Source organism: Myodes glareolus, chromosome 21 (genome assembly GCF_982192425.1).
Source record: "Myodes glareolus chromosome 21, mMyoGla1.1, whole genome shotgun sequence".
NCBI classification, from domain to species: domain Eukaryota; kingdom Metazoa; phylum Chordata; class Mammalia; order Rodentia; family Cricetidae; genus Myodes; species Myodes glareolus.
In genome coordinates this window covers 59951827-59967523 of record NC_142046.1, presented here as the reverse complement: position 1 = coordinate 59967523, position 15697 = coordinate 59951827, and the positions used below count along the sequence as shown (strand labels likewise).

The 15697-nt window shown below is 44.1% G+C and overlaps 1 protein-coding gene across 1 annotated transcript in view; it reads left to right on the top strand.

Moving 5' to 3' along the window:
• Positions 1–8279: 8279 nt before the first annotated feature.
• Cerkl (CERK like autophagy regulator) overlaps positions 8280–15697 on the top strand; it is a 92816-nt gene continuing 85398 nt past the window's right edge. The window contains exon 1 of the mRNA XM_048426145.3: positions 8280–8576. Coding sequence (XP_048282102.3) covers positions 8381–8576 — 196 coding nt within the window. The 5' untranslated portion in view covers positions 8280–8380. The remainder of the gene's footprint in view (positions 8577–15697) is intronic.

The following is a 15697-nucleotide window of genomic DNA, read 5'->3' as shown; positions in this document are numbered from 1 at the left end:
TGTGTGTGTGTGTGTGTGTGTGTGTGTGTGTGTGTGTGTGTACAGGGTGCATGCGTCAGAGGACAGTTTCGGGAGTCAGTTTTCAACTTCCACCCTATTGAGGGATGGTTTCTCTTCATTCTGCTGCTGTACTACATACTGAAGTCTAGTTGGTACACAAGCTTCTGGACAATTCTCTGAACTCAGCTTCTCATATCACCACAGGAGTGCATGCTGCTGCACCTGACGTTTTTACGTTCGTTCTGGAGATATAAACTCAGGTCACCAGGGGTGTGTATGCAGCAAATGCTTTTACCCACTGAACCCTCTCCTCCATCCTAAAAGCATTATTTTCAGCACGGGAGATAGATGCATGAATAAGCATGCAAACTAAGTCACCGAGAGTTAAAGTAGCCATATGATATGATAGAAGAATGTGGAGAAAGAGAAATAGAAAGATTTCAGACATGAGCTATGGCCGATGCCCTTGGCTGCCTGCCAGAGCATGAAGGTAAGGTTCTATTGCTGGGGTACCACAAACTTTGAAGACACAAGTTTTTTTGTTTTTTGTTTGTTTTTTTTTTTTTAAGAAATGGAGCTGGCATTGACTTGAAACCTCACCTTTGAATACTAGTTCTAATAGTGTCAATAGTTGCTATTCAAGCTGGAGAGAGAGAGAGAGAGAGAGAGAGAGAGAGAGAGAGAGAGAGAGAGATAGATTTGGTGGTCTTGCCCAGCTGTAAAACTTAGGAGCCATAACCATAACTGGACTGGCAAGATATCTCTAATGGTGCAATCATGGAACTTTTATCCTGGGGATTAACCAACAGATGTCTAATTGTACATTAGACCTGCTTAATAGGAGGAAATTCATACCTGTTGCTGTAAGCCCAGCTAACTACACACGTCTGGCACGGTCATAGACTCCGAAAGGGAACCTACCACGGCCAGCTTTCTAAACCAGTACAATTTCTAACTGTTTTCTAAGGACTCGTTGTTTTACTAACATATAAGTGTAGCTTTCACCTCTCATCAAAGAAAGCTATTTTTGCCACAAATAGACACTATTACCAAGACACAACAAGTCAGAATGCAGAAAATAAATGACTGGCTCTCAGGGTGGGGTCACCCAATTGATACATTTGTGATAGCATCTGTACAACTGATGCAGTGGGAAAACCTTGGGAGAGAGAATGGGAAGACTGCCGGCCTCCTGGACGCGACAGGGGAGCTGCACACAGGAAATCTCAACACCAGGGTCACACAAACAACACCTGCCTCGGAACAGCCGCGGAAATGCCAAGGTGGAAAGAGGGAAGTCCCATGGCCCCATCCTTAATAAAGTGTTACAGGCGGTCAGTGCAGGCAAGAGAGGGGGAATTGGTTTACCGCAGGGATGAGCTCCCACGTAGGCTGTACAATCCCAAGTGACCAGCATGGTCTCATGATGAAAGCACACACATGTATACATGTAACAATAATAATTAAGGAAAACTTCTGGAATCTTGGAAGGAAAGGGAGACACAGAAGGAGATGTTAGGGAGGGGGAAGGGGACGAATAAAGTAGATTCCTTGTTGACATATGAAGTCCTCTGAAAAAAACTTATTTTCAAAAAGCCAATTCCAATTTTGCATAATAGAAAGTAAAGTGAAGAAAATGTCATTGAATAGGGGCTTGATATTTGATTAGCCAGTCCTTTCAAAAGGATGATGGGATGTCAACCGATGTCCCGGGTAAAGCTGTGCCAAGCCAGAGTGTGTTACATGCCATGTTTGGTGCATAGGCTCATGTTGGTGTCTGCTGAACCCCACATGAGTTTTAAAACAAGCAGCACTGCAGAGATGACTGAGAATAAGTTCTCTAGGAAGATCCATGCCTCTAGAAGAAGAAGAGCCCAGCTGTCCATCCTGATGTACAATTTCAAGATACAGTGAACCAATTGTAAGCGTCAACCAACTCTAACAGACCTTTGCCAGCTGCCTGTTGTCTACCATTGCAAGACGCTGCTCCAGATGCCGAGTTCCCACTTTAAGGCTTCCCCCTCTAAACACCGCATTTTCCACACACTTTTAGAGCTTCTCAATTTTGTCTGTGCAGTTCTGTGCTCTGCATTTATCCTGTGCCTTATTCCCAACGCCATAGGTATGCACTGTATGAGGGTTCTTACAGAGTCCTAATCCCTTTCATACACACGGTTCTGCAACTTTTACTATGCAAAAATGTGTTATTAAATTGTTTAGCTGGTGTATAATTTCTTTGCATCTATCGACAAACATGGAAATCTTTTCATTAGATGCAGAGTTCTCTTGGCACTCTGCACCTGGGAAGGATTTCTTGAGATTTTGAACATTGGGGTGGCTGTGCATAGGGGAGAGATTCCCAGTGTTTGCTGTTATTATTATTATTATTATTTTATTACTATGAAAAGGTAAGGAAAAAGGGTTGGGGGCAATGCCCGTCATCATTGACCTCTTTGCTTTAAGCTGTCTCCACCCGCTGAAGTCCTCTCTCCCTCTCAGTAATGACCATCGTCAGCACCTACTTTGGAACAGAGCTGTCACACCAGCCACAGTGACACATTTGTGCACTTCACTATTTGACCTTTTCTCATCAGTATGGTTTGCCAGCTCATAATAGTTATACCCACAATTGTATTTACTATAGCAGAATATTTATGCTTGCAAATTATATATATATGTATATATAGTCATTATCATTTATCATTTGTTTTATTCTGTAAGTATCCTATGAAATTCTGTCATTTTTTATCTAAATTAATACCCCTTTAACACCCAAACAAATATTTAAATTAAAAAATTCTTTGATAATTACTCCTCTGGGAGTTTGCCATTTTGTGATCTTTAGACTTTAGGGATGTTGTTCGCTGGAATAGTAACTTTTGGTGTTCTGTCATTTGGGATTATGATGCAAGATAGATTCATATTTATAATATACTAATGTATTAAAATCTGATTTCAAAAGTCGTTCAGGAAGTATTCTGAATATTTCTTTCTTTGCTGTGATTATTTATGGAGTATTTGTTTCCGGAGCATTGAATAGAAAGAGTGCTAATCCAACCGTCACTTGGCTGTTTATATCCAGAAAGATTTGGTTATAGAAGTCTTAGAAGTCTAACTTGAAGACCATGAAATATCTCTAATATCAGTAAATATTTTCTGGAGTTGGAGCAGTGACTTAGAGGATAAGAACATGTGCTGTCTTACAGAGATCTCAGCGTGTTTCCCATCAGCCGTGCCCAGTGGCTCCCATCACCGGCAACTCCAGCTCCAGGGGACCTAACACCCTCTCCTGGACTCACATTCACAAACACACAAAACAAAACAAGACATAAACCTTAGTAATAACATTTTCAGAAGGACCTTTAGAATATTCTGAAAACAAAATACCCAAGCTTATAAGAGAAGCAAGGCAAACTCCAGGACCATAGGACACAGGAACAGCCTGCACAAGTCTGGACCGTGTCCCAAAGTGTCAGATGGAGACAGATGACTCCATTGCCAACAGGGACACCACAATGGGGCAGGGGACAAGGGTTTTTTTCTTTTTCTTTTTCTTTTTTCTTTTTTTTTTTTTTAGTGGGGACCAATTGCAATGTCTCTGAACCCTGGCCAGTGAACAGTTAATTCTGTGCCAGTCCCTCAATCTTCCAAAATGTGTGACTTTCAAAATTTTGCTGACAAAGGATTGAGTGAGTTTAATTCATTGGGTAATAATGTTTTAAGAGTGGACATTGGAAACAGGACCTATGTAACCCCTGTGATCTCATTTCTGCTCACCTCCTCCGGTTTCACCATCTGTGGTGGTAGTGGAGTGTGTGTGTATGTGTGTGTGTGTGTGTGTGTCTGTGTGTATGCACATATATGTGTCCCTGTGTGTGTCTATGTATATGCACTTATGTATGTCTCTGTGTGTGTACATGTGGGTGTGTCTGTCAGTATGTATGCACACGTGTGTCTGTGTGTGTGCATGGGTCTGGTTGTGTCTGTCCATATTTGTGCACATATGTGTGTCTGTGTGTGGGGGTGTGACTATGTGTATGCACGTGTGTTTCATCTTGAAACAAGTCGGAATTATCTCAGGTGAGGGAAGTCAGGTGAGGATAGGCTTCCATCAGATTGGCCTGTGGACAAGTCTGTAGGGGCACAGTCTTGATTGATGTGAGAAGGGCCAGCCAAATATTGGCAATGCCATCCGTGGCGACACAGTTGATCTTCAGGAACTACGAAAACAAGTTTTTGATACTTTAGACCCCTTGTTACAGAAGTTGAAGGAGTTCATTAACCCTTTCAGATATTCACTGAGCACATACCGTATACTAGGAGCTATGTTAAACGTTGGGGGACTCGGGGTTGAACAAGTGAATCGCTCCACCATCAAGGAGCTCATTTCCCACTGCAACACGGTGATGTCTACTGAGTGCTCATGCTGCAGCCCTGATAGTGAGTGAGGAAACGAGACAACGCATAAAGAAGTAAATATACGACGGTGTATAACAGGTAACAGTAACTTCTTTAAAGACAAATAGAGAATACGGTAGATTAACAACAGTCTACAGCTGTGTGGATCTCCATCCCCAGAGCCTGCTGAATACATTGTTTTTGTACATCAAAAGTGACTTTGTGGATGTCATTGAGCTAAGGATTACCTAGGCGATTCTCATGGGATCACACCCTTCCTTTTAAGAGGGACAGAGTAGGTTCCAAGTCAGGCAAAGGAAAGAAATCCATGAATGAAAAGAGAAAGATTGTGAAACTGCTGGCTTGGAAGATGAAAGAAAGGGCAGAGCCCAGAAGCACAACATAGCTCTAGGAGCTGGAAGGGTCACGGAATAAGTACCCGAGAAAAATAGGAGGTTCCCTGACACCTAGATTTTCTTTTGGATTTAGACAGAACTGCATGTACCCATGCTGATCTTGAATTCATTATATGGTCAAAGAAAATCCTGACTTTTGACCCCTCCCCTTCCTCCACTCCTTTGCTGGAGGCCTGGAGTTACGGTGGGGCCTGTCATGTCCCAATTTCTGTGGCTTTTGTCCCTGTGCATGCTACGGCACACACATGAGGTCAGAGGACAGGCGTGAGTCATAAGGGTGAAGTGCACAGGATTTGAGTGGGAGGCAAAGGATAGAAAGGTAAGTGCGGAAGTAGCCTGCTCCAAAACCCCTGTCCCATTGATAGGACCCTGTAAGCTACCAGTTCCTCTCCACCCCCAAACCCTCCTGTCCCCTGTGACCTCAGAGGAGCCCTGAAGCACAGGCTGCAGTTGCACAGAGGGGACCAAGAGAGAAACACTGAAGCACAGGCTGTGAATGCAAAGAGTGGATCAAGAGAGTGGGCCAAGAGAGACCTCAGTGGCTTCCAGAGACAAAGACAACACAGCACAGAGTAGACCAGAACAGTTCCCAAAGTCACAGACAGCCACTGCAAGGATTGGACCGAGAGGCAGATACACTGCTGGCACCAATGGAGAAAGAGATGGGTAGGCGACAAGGCAAAAACTCATTCAACAACCTAAAAAGCAACATGGCAACACCAGAACCTAGTGGTCACACAACAGGAAGACTTGATCATCCTAACCCAGAAGAAGCAGAAAAAAACAATTTTAAATGTAACTTTATGAGGATGATGAAAACCTTTAAAGAAGAAATGAAAAATTCCCTTAAAGAAATGAAGGAAAAGACAAACAAAAAATGAAAGAAATCAAAGAAAACCAAGAAAAAAACAATCAAACAGGTGAAGTAAACAGTTCGAACAGTTCAAGACTCAAGGATTGAAATAGAGGCAATAAAGAAAACACAAGCCGAGGGAATTCTGGGTAAATGAACAGGAACTACGGAGGCAAGCATAACCAACAGAATACAAGAGATGGAAGAGAGAATCTCAGATGTTGAAGATACCATGGAGGAAATAGATTTATCAGTCAAAGAAAACATTAAATCCAACAAATTCTTAACATCCAGGAAATCTGGGACACCATGAAAAGGCCAAATCTAAGAATAACAGGAATAGAAGAACTCCAGATCAAAGGCACAGAAAATATACTCAACAAAATGACAAAAGAAAACCTTGCCAATCTAAAGAAGGATAGCCTTATGAAGGTACAAGAAGCTTACAGAACACCAAACAGACTTGAGGGAATGGGATAATCCAGTTGGGGGAAGGACAGAGAGGGAGAGCAAGGAAAGAGATTTTGATTGAAGGAACTATTATGGGGCTAGCAAGAAACCTGGCACTAGAGAAATTCCTAGGAATCCACAAGGATGACCCCAGCTAAGACCCTAAGAAAAAGAGGAGATAGTGCCCAAACTGGCCTTCCCCTGTATTCAGGTTGGTGAATATCTTAAAGGTCACCATAAAACCTTCATCCAGCAGCTGATGGAAACAGAGGCAGAGACCCGCAGCAGAGCACTGGCCTGAGCTCCCAAAGTCCAATTGAAGAGTGGGAGGAGTGAGAATATGAGTAAGAGATCAAGACCATGATGGGTACAACCACTGAAACAGCTTACCTGAGCTAATGGGAACTCACCAACTCCATCTGGACAGGGACTGAACCAGCATAGGACCAAACTAGACCCTCTGAATGTGGGTGACAGTTGCAAGGCTGGGGCATACTGAGGGACCTAAGTCCCTGCAGACCTGGCATATTGGAGATTATGTTTGGAAAAGATTTGGCAACAGCAAATGGTTTGAGCCTTGAGACCAGAGAAACCCTCCTGTGCAGCGCACAACGCCTGTCTGTGCTCTATGCGCTACCATACAGTTAGCGAGCTTCCGAGCTTCGGGCAAGGGGCTGGAGGTTGAAACACACAGAAACACACAAAGGCAGAGAGACAGAGACACGGACCCCTAGTCAATGGTAAGAAGCCCTCTATTCAGTAGCACCATGGAGGCTTATATACCCAACAGTCAGGTGGACCAACAGGTGAAAACCTTATCCTCTGATCCTCAAGGCCAAGGTAACACGTGCTCGTGAAGCAGAGCTGGTAAACAACTTTGACACAGCTTTCAGTAACTCAAATCAGAAGGAAAGTAAAGATCTCTAGCAGGGAAGAGCAGCTGGAGGCCCGGGCTCCAAATGGTCCCAACACTCCTACAACTAGGTCTTCTGACCAACTCTGACCAGAACAGAGTGTGGATTGGCTTTCTTGGGTTGAATGGAATCTTTAGGAGACCCTGGCTTTAAATCCTCCTTCAGCACCTAACTTCCCCTACACCATAGCAGTTTGAAGATCTTGCAAATCCCTCTTTAGCGTCTAGTTCACTCTCAGTTTCTGGTTGCGATTCTCAGTCCTGACCAAATACTGGATTTACATGTGGAACTGTGTCTGAAATCTGAATGCCATCCCTGAAGATAGCAATTTAATCGTCTTCAAAAGTTGTCAGGACAACTGAATTAAACAGCAAAACACCCCCAGGTAAACATGCAGTCACAGCGGAGACCCGAACCCTAATGTCAGAAGGAAGCTAAAGGTGAACACTGAGGCCTCATTGCTGAACAGTGGCCGTGTTTCACCGAACAAGCCCTGCTCTTTGCGGTCTCTCAAAGATGGCAAAAGCAGTGTCAGATGCAGGCACAGTCAAGGCTGAAGAGGGGCATCTGCGGAAAGGCTCTGAATAGCTACACTACACCAGGGGTGTGCTTGCCCTTAATAGTAACTTTGTAAGATGCACGTTTGTCTGAGCAAATTAGGAGTTTGTGGATACTCCTAGGCAGGGGCACAGACATAGTTATAGAGGTAACGCAGCTCAGCTATCTCAGAGGAGACCCCTGGTAAGGTGGACAGAGCCTTCCACGTGGAAACTCTTTTGTGTCTCGTGGCCAGCGACTTCTTCAGTACCCAATAAATAGATTCTTAGTGATACAGATTCTCTCTCTCTCTCTCTCTCTCTCTCTCTCTCTCTCTCTCTCTCTCTCTCTCTCTCTCTCTCTCTCTCCTTATTTTTCTTTCTTTTTTTTTTGACAGTTTTACTATGTAACTGGCAAGCCTGAAACTTAGAAGCTGTCCTGCCTCTGCCTCCTCAGCGCTAGGACTAAACTAGGCCTAAAGAACTTGCCCTCTACTTAACAAAGAAGCAGGTGATGCCTACCAAGCCAATTTGGATCCTGCACTCTATTTAACAAGGACCAGGCGATACCTACCAAGCCAATTTGGGGAATGCTCACAGCCCAGGAATGTCTACTGGGCAGCTAAGGTCCAGGGAGCGCACTGGAAGCCCAGAGCAGGGGAAACTCCAGCGGCCCCGCCCTCCAGCCCCGCCTCCCTCGGGCTCCCTGCACGGTTGCCCGGGCAGCGCGGGACGCGGCCCAGCCGCTGTGGACACTCTTCTTCCCAAAAGGCTTCCTGGGGGTCCCCAGTTTCGCCCAGCGCCCTGCGCGCCATGTTCCGGGGGAAGCGCGGGAGCCGGGTGGGCGCCCTGGAGGAGGGGACGCCGTTCATGTCCCCGCAGCTCCCAGAGTCGGTGGCTGAGAGGGTTCTGCTTCGGGGCATCTTCGAGATCCGGAGGGAAAGCTGTGACGTGGTGCTGGGCGAGAGGACCCTGCGGTGGCGGCGCATCCAGCCCGAGCTCCCGACGGGTGAGTGGCGGCCCCCTTATTCCCACGCCCCCCACACTCCGCTGCTGCCACGTCCTCCTGCCTCCTCCCTGACATCTAAACCCAGCTGACTTTCAGCTTCCTGGCCTCCTGTGTGTGGGGGGCGGGTGTGTGACTGCAAACCAGGAAGTAAGTTGTCGTTCACCTTCTACCTGTAACAAGTTTTGAAACCCGATTTTTAATGAATTTCTGAAGAATATCACATCACAGATTTTTTTTTCTTTTTACTTAAACTTACCGTCTTAAAGGTTTTAATTAGAAAACAGGATGCTGCAATTTGCAGTTAGAAATATTTCAAGTCACCAGTTAGAGGTGCCTTTGAGAAGAGTGGAATGTGGTTTACAGCCTATTTTAACTAACTACGTGATTATAAAATTAAAAACAGCTGATTCCTCCCGCCCCTGGGAGAAAACTCCTGGCACTACCGTTTGTCATAGAATGGTAAAGCCATTGTTTAAAGTTTCAAAAGTTCAAAAGTCTGACGAACTGAAACCATCATCAGGGCCCAGCATAAGCCGGGAGTGTGAATTCCAGCCTAGCGACATATGCAGTGGCGTTCACTTCAGCAAAGCTACTTTGGGCTTCAGGTAAAATGTTTTCACGTGTTTTGAAAACCCAAGATGAAGTATTTTCCCGAACCTTTGAAATTACAATTGAGGTGCCGGGTTGTGGACTCTTCCTCTTAGTCTGTAAGTCAGCCTGGGGTAGGGGATGTAAATGTTTATAACTAGAATTTGGATTAGCCCAGGGAACCAATTTAACCTACGAGCCGAGAGCAGTCAGATTGTGCAGGGAGACCTCGTGTAGGTCGGGCCTGCAGTGCAGAGGCACATGGTCGCGGGGAAATGCTGTTCTCTAGCAGTGGTGATTTAGGAAAAATAGGTTTAATTAGCACTCCTGGTAATAGAATTTGAAAAGCTCTCTTGACGGTTTTATTGGCTCCGAAGTTTGCAAGTGCTTATTCTGTTTAATTTTGCCCTCAGACCCTTTGGTTTCCTTTCCCTCCCTTTGAGCACACTTGTTGTCTTTGCAATTAACACCTGGTATTTAGCACACCTTGAGCTTCTAATATTGGCTCCTCAGAAGCCTACCACTTTTATCTGTCGAGCAGCTCAAGAGGCATTTTACGGAATTTTTACTACAGTGGGGGTGCAATGGGGTACAGTGGCATTGACGGGAGTGATGAGAAATGAGAGAAGGGGCTCCAGAGCCAAGGAAAGTCTGTACCCAGCTAGCACACTTAGGAGGACATGGTGTTGAGGTGTATGGTAGAGGAGGTCTTGGCTGTTGTTGCTTGGCAGGTATCTGGCATCCCAAAGCAGGGCTGGGGTGACGAGGTCTCTGAGTAATATTGCATGGTGTAGATGAGCTGTTATCAGAGCATTCAACTTCTAAACTTGTAGTATCCTAGAGGTTTCAATGATGGAACAAAATAATATGTGGTCTTCCCCATATTGTCCATCTTGAGCGTGATGAACAAAGACACTATTGTATCTTTCTGGAGGCCACCACTGCCGAATTAGGACAAATTGATGGTCTTTTTGGCAGGGTAAGGGAGTGAACACAGTGATTGCAGTTCCCTTATTGGACTCAAGGCTGATTTAGGGGGACCGTGGTGTTATCCTTCTCTGTAGAGATGAGGTTTGTGAGGCCCTACTGATGGAGGTGGGGGGGTCTTAGACACACCAGCACATAATTTGGGCCTTTTTTCTTTAAACGAAGAGATGTTTTCCATTTAGTTTATTGGGTCTTGTTAAGGAAGATATTAGCCCTGTGAACAGTTATTCCCTTACAGGTTAAATGGTTTGCTCCTTAGTACTCAGACATGTTGCTGAATGTTTCGAAGATGCAACCCAAGGATTAGTGTCTTTGCCTGACACCCAGATCCATGACCCCAAAGGCTGGGACTGTGACCAGCCACTCATTCACCAAACGTGAAGTAAACAATATTTTGTGAGGTGATCTAATGTGGGTGTCCTCTTGAATTTTAGTGTGCTTGAAGGAAAGCAATCTGCTTTTAACAGGGAAGTTAGCACAAAGGACTGATTAGCTGTTTACGTCCCTACATCCCAAATAAGCAGGGGAGAGGCAGGAAAATTGAGCTTAATGGTATTTCATAAGGATTTGCAGTATTATCAGAAACCAAGATGTTAAGTGAGGGTCTGGAGTGTAGCTCAGTGGTAGAGTTGATTGCTGATTGCCTGGGACGTGTGAGGTACTGAGTTCAGTTCCTATACCCTTCTGAAGAAGAGAGAATCCTTCTTTGTGTCTTTTAGGTCTGGCGCCTCTTGGCATTCCTTGGCTTGTGGGTTCCATAGCTCCATGTCTTCACGTGGACTCACATTGTCTCCATGCTTTCCCTCCCATTCTTATAAGGTCAGTTGGTGTCATAGGTCAAAGTCACCCCAAACTCAGGATAATCTCTTGGCTGAATTGCAATGCATACTATTTCCCAATATGGTTTCAACCAAGGTTCCAACAGGATCTGAATTTTGAGGAGCTAATTCATCTCACTAAATTTGTTATGAACTGGAAAGACATCCTGTGTATAAGGAATAAATTAAGAGCGAAAAATGAAAGGCTGTTGTCTGGGCATAATAACTGTCAGGCAGCAGTCAAGAGTGTATTAGAATATTCCTAAAGTAAGCAGAGGCCTGAGGACAAGAAATTCCGGTTCAATTAAGTAGAAAATATAAAGATCTTCTTGTTTTTCTTTCAAGTGGAGTTGTTTCACAGCATCTCTCCCCCACAGCATCTCACTGATGATGGTCTCTCCATCCCTACTGAAACTGTCGGCCTTAGGACTCTTCCGTGTTAAGGACTGGTTTCTATTCCCGTCATGTGTGCTTACCCATGGCTGTACATCTCTCAGGGCCACCTCTGAAGTCTCTCTTTTGGCCAAGGAAGGATGTTGTCTCCTTGTTTCTAGGTATTAACCTTCCTTTTCAAGACTTGACCTTCCCTACAGCCTATGGTTTGGGTCCTCAATATTCCCTCTCTTTGTTTCCTTGCCTCCTTCTCTCTTTGTCTAATGAGCTTCTAGATCTAAATGAATGGCGTCATACAACTCCTCCTCTGAATTATCTCTGACATCCCTCAACTCTGCTCTCTTTCTGACTGAAAGTGCACAGAAAAACGTTAGATGCAATTTCTGATTGTTCAATCCGAAGGAAAATTCCAGTTTTTCTCTTTGTGGATTTCTCCTTCCTATGACTGTGACCCAAATCCTTTGGCTTGATGCCAACAGCACCTAGCTCTTCAGTTTCACTGAGGACTTCATTCTACAGATTTTGGTGTTCCCAAGGAGTCTGCTCTGTTGTGACTCCACCTATGCTTTCCAGCCAGAGTAGCCCATGAATATTCCAACTGTTCGGAATATCCAAATTGGATGTACTAATTGCCCCAAAGTAGCTTTGTGGATGTCTGCTGTTGTTTGACAGAGCTTGTATATTGGGGTCAGGACCATGCCTAGTTTGAGACACCCACTGGCACACATTTCTAAAGGACAGAGGGGGATTACTGCATTTCTAAGGTCATAGAAGACGTGAGCCCAGAAAGAACTATTGGGACTAATAATGAAAACAGGAGGGGGTGCTATACTTAGGCCAAGGGGCAAAGTGAAAGCAGGCCTGAGTTTAGAGACCATGTGGATAAAGCCACTATGCTGGACCTTTGCCTTAACCTGATTCACTTCTTCCATGACAGCAAAGGAAATTAGAATTCGCTTACCTTGGGGTGCTGTCTGTGCCTATGGTCAGCAATCCTTGGGCAGAAGTAGGATGAGCACTTGCTGCCATCCACGTGATGTGGCTCTTTGGGTATAGTGCAACCGAAGAATGATGGAGTCCAGATCTAGAGAAAGGAAGACAGTCAGAAATCTGTTTTCTTTACTCTCAGTATCCTGGCAAGTTCCAGATGCACAGACCTTCACTGGGTGAGCATGTCTGTGACTGACTGCTGACCTCATAAGCTTCAGTTTTATCTGGTGCCTTGGACCATGATACAGGTTTCTAAGTAGCAATTCCTCATCATCCACAGGAAGATTATCACCTCCCTGCTCCACTTTAAGAATGAAAACTCTAGTCAGGCTATGGTGGTGCACACCTTTAATCCCAGCACTTGGGAGACTGAGACAGGCAGATCTCTGTGTTTGAGGTCAGCCTGATATACATAGCAAGTTCCAGGACAGTCAGGAATACTCAGAGAAAGCCTGTCTCAAAAAATAAAAATAAATGAACTGGAACTCTATAAAAATGTTTTGAAGTGCATCTCCAATATATAACTGAAGGTAGAGTTTCCCTGTGCCGCAGCAGTCACTCCCAAATAACCAGATCAAGTCTTATTAGTTACAAATGCTTGAACAATAACTCAGGCTTATTACTATCTCTTATAACTTAAATTAACCCATTTCTATTAATCTACTGATATGGGAGGTCAGTCTGTGTGTGGCTTTTCTTGAAGAAACTGCTTTGGCCTGTTGATAGGGCAGAACTTAGGTAGGTAGGGAAGATAGAACTGAATGCTGGGAGAAAGAAGGGCAGAGCCAGAGAGGGACACCATGGATCCGCCAGAGACAGATGTTGAGAATTTTACCCAGTAAGCCACTGCCATGTGCAAGACACAGATTAATAAAAAATGGGTTAAATTAAGATGTAAGAGTTAGCTAATAAGAAGTTAGAGCTAATGGGCCAAGCAGTGATTTAATTTAGTACAGTTTCTCTGTGGTTATTTCAGGGCTAAGCAGGGACAAACAAACAGATCCTTCTCCTACAATCTACATTCCGCCACATGGTGTTACCTCTCTTTCATCTTGCACCTCCTGTTTCCTGTGTGTCTCTGGCAACTCCTCGGACTCCGCCTTTTTTGCCAGCATTCTCTCTGCCCCCAAAATCTAACTTAACCATGAGAACAGCACATTTTCACAGTGTACAGAAGGATTATTCCATAGTATATATAGCACATAAAAGTGAAGTTTCTTGATCAGAGTGGTGAGTCTGTCTTCTTGGCTTCCACTTTGTTTAATGGTACCACGTTTGTTTCTTTGAAAACCTGCTGTGTAGGGAATGGACTAGGAGATGCTCTAATATAACAAAAGATCTCGATGATACACACCTGTCTGGCTCTGCATCTTTATTTTTCAGTGTGGACCTCAGACTGCAGCACCTTGTAATAGGTAGGATGATAGAGATAGAGCCCCATAGCTAAGTTTTTCATGTAACTCCTGCTACCCAGAATTCGCTTCCTCTACTCTTCTTTCAATGCTTCCATGTTTATACTTATTAAAACTAATTTCATTAAAACTAATGAAAATTCATTATATATTTTCCCTCATTCTCATTAGGTATTTGGGCTTCATATACTGATATATGAATAACCATTTTATTCTCAGTAGAGGACAAGTTCCTCGCATGTCTTTAACTTCATATGTTTCCAGATTTCTAACATAAGAGTCAGCATTGCCCTATTTTTTTTTTTGTGAGAGTCTAGCAGGGAGTTTCTTTTTGTTCAGCTTAAGGGTTATAAGACCAGGAATCTAGTACTGCCACATAAACTATATAGACCATAGGGCATTATCCATTCCAGAGAATATTTTTTATTTATTGCTGCAGTGGTTCTTAATGGTCTTCTGACTAGAATTGCAAACTGTGACTGCCTTACTTGTGGATCGTGGATGGATTTATTCATGCTGGTAGAAGGTAGTCGACAAAGCAGCTATCTGTGATCTACAAGTGGGCAGTACCCCACAGAAATGAGAGTGGAATAAGGTGAGATTTCTGAGACCAAATGTAAATTTTGGTCACATAAACCTGAAACCTGATCTCTGCCAAGAGAGAGTAGGTCAAGGGCAGAAGGGCAGGGCCCAGTGTAGGCCGTTCTCCACGTGGTGTTAGGACAAGATGTAAGGTGCCGGGATTCACAGAGACTCTCAGAAAGATGTGGGCAGGTACAACTGACATTTACCTGTCTATAGTTTAACTTTTATTGAATTTGTTATTTGACAATTTCATATGTGTATAAGGTGCATTCTCATACCTTGTCAAGTCTCTCTCATCCCTGATCAAATCCCTTCCTGCCTATAATTCAAGCATTAAATTCTTTATGCCCATGGAATTTTGCCAGGACCGTCTGTGCGACTGAATTTTCATCTATCCTATGAAGCCTGGGGGGGCTCCTCAGTGGCTGCACAACTGAAGATGTGACTGTTCCTCCTTCAGACCCCATCAGTAGACAGTAGCTCACTGGGGAGGGATAGAGCTCTATGGGCCTCCCGTGGATCCATGATGGATGTGATAACCTGAACTGTGATATCCTAGTCATTTTGTAGATCTAGTGCATAGAGTCAAAACTGCTGAGTTCATCTGTCTTATTCTATGACCGACCGCCTATGCTGTTACTAGCGCAGATGTTTCCAGAGTTCAATGTGTTCAACAGTAATGATTGCCTATTGCACTGTTTGCTGTCTCAGCCAGTGACACACTTCTAGGAGCCGGTGTTTGTCATGTGGCGATCTTTAGTTTGGAGTGTTAGATTGGAGCAGAAGGTGCAAGACTTTGTACATCCCATTTTATTGTCCTGTGTGACCAGACGTTATATCTTTCCCATAAAACAAAAGTGACTGATAGAGAAAGTGAGGAGTGTGGGGGCCCTGGGCTGGATCAAGCTTAGTTGTACTTCCTTTACAAACAATATTTAGGCATCTCCCTTGCACGAGTCCATAGCCCCCGTGTTTCTCATGCTGGGAATGTGTCTCCTCTGTGCTTTTTCATTGCTCTGAAGTGAGGGTTCCAGTTGAACAGAAAAGGATGACCACACCTGTGCACATATATGGTCATCTTTAAACTTTCGCAAAGTGAATCTTGCCATTGGCCTGTGAAAGTCCCTCAGATTTTCAGTGTAGGTGGTGAATTGTAATAAAATTACACCAGATTCATAATGGAATAAAAACACCACCTTGGAGTGTGTGAATATATTATTGGAGCCGTACACTTCTGTTTGCATGTATGTTATAGAGTATATGTCAAGCATGGATACAGAAGGCTGTTAGGTCTTAATTCTGGAACTTCCAAGCGTGTAAATGACTTAAGACAAATCAGCTAAGCCAG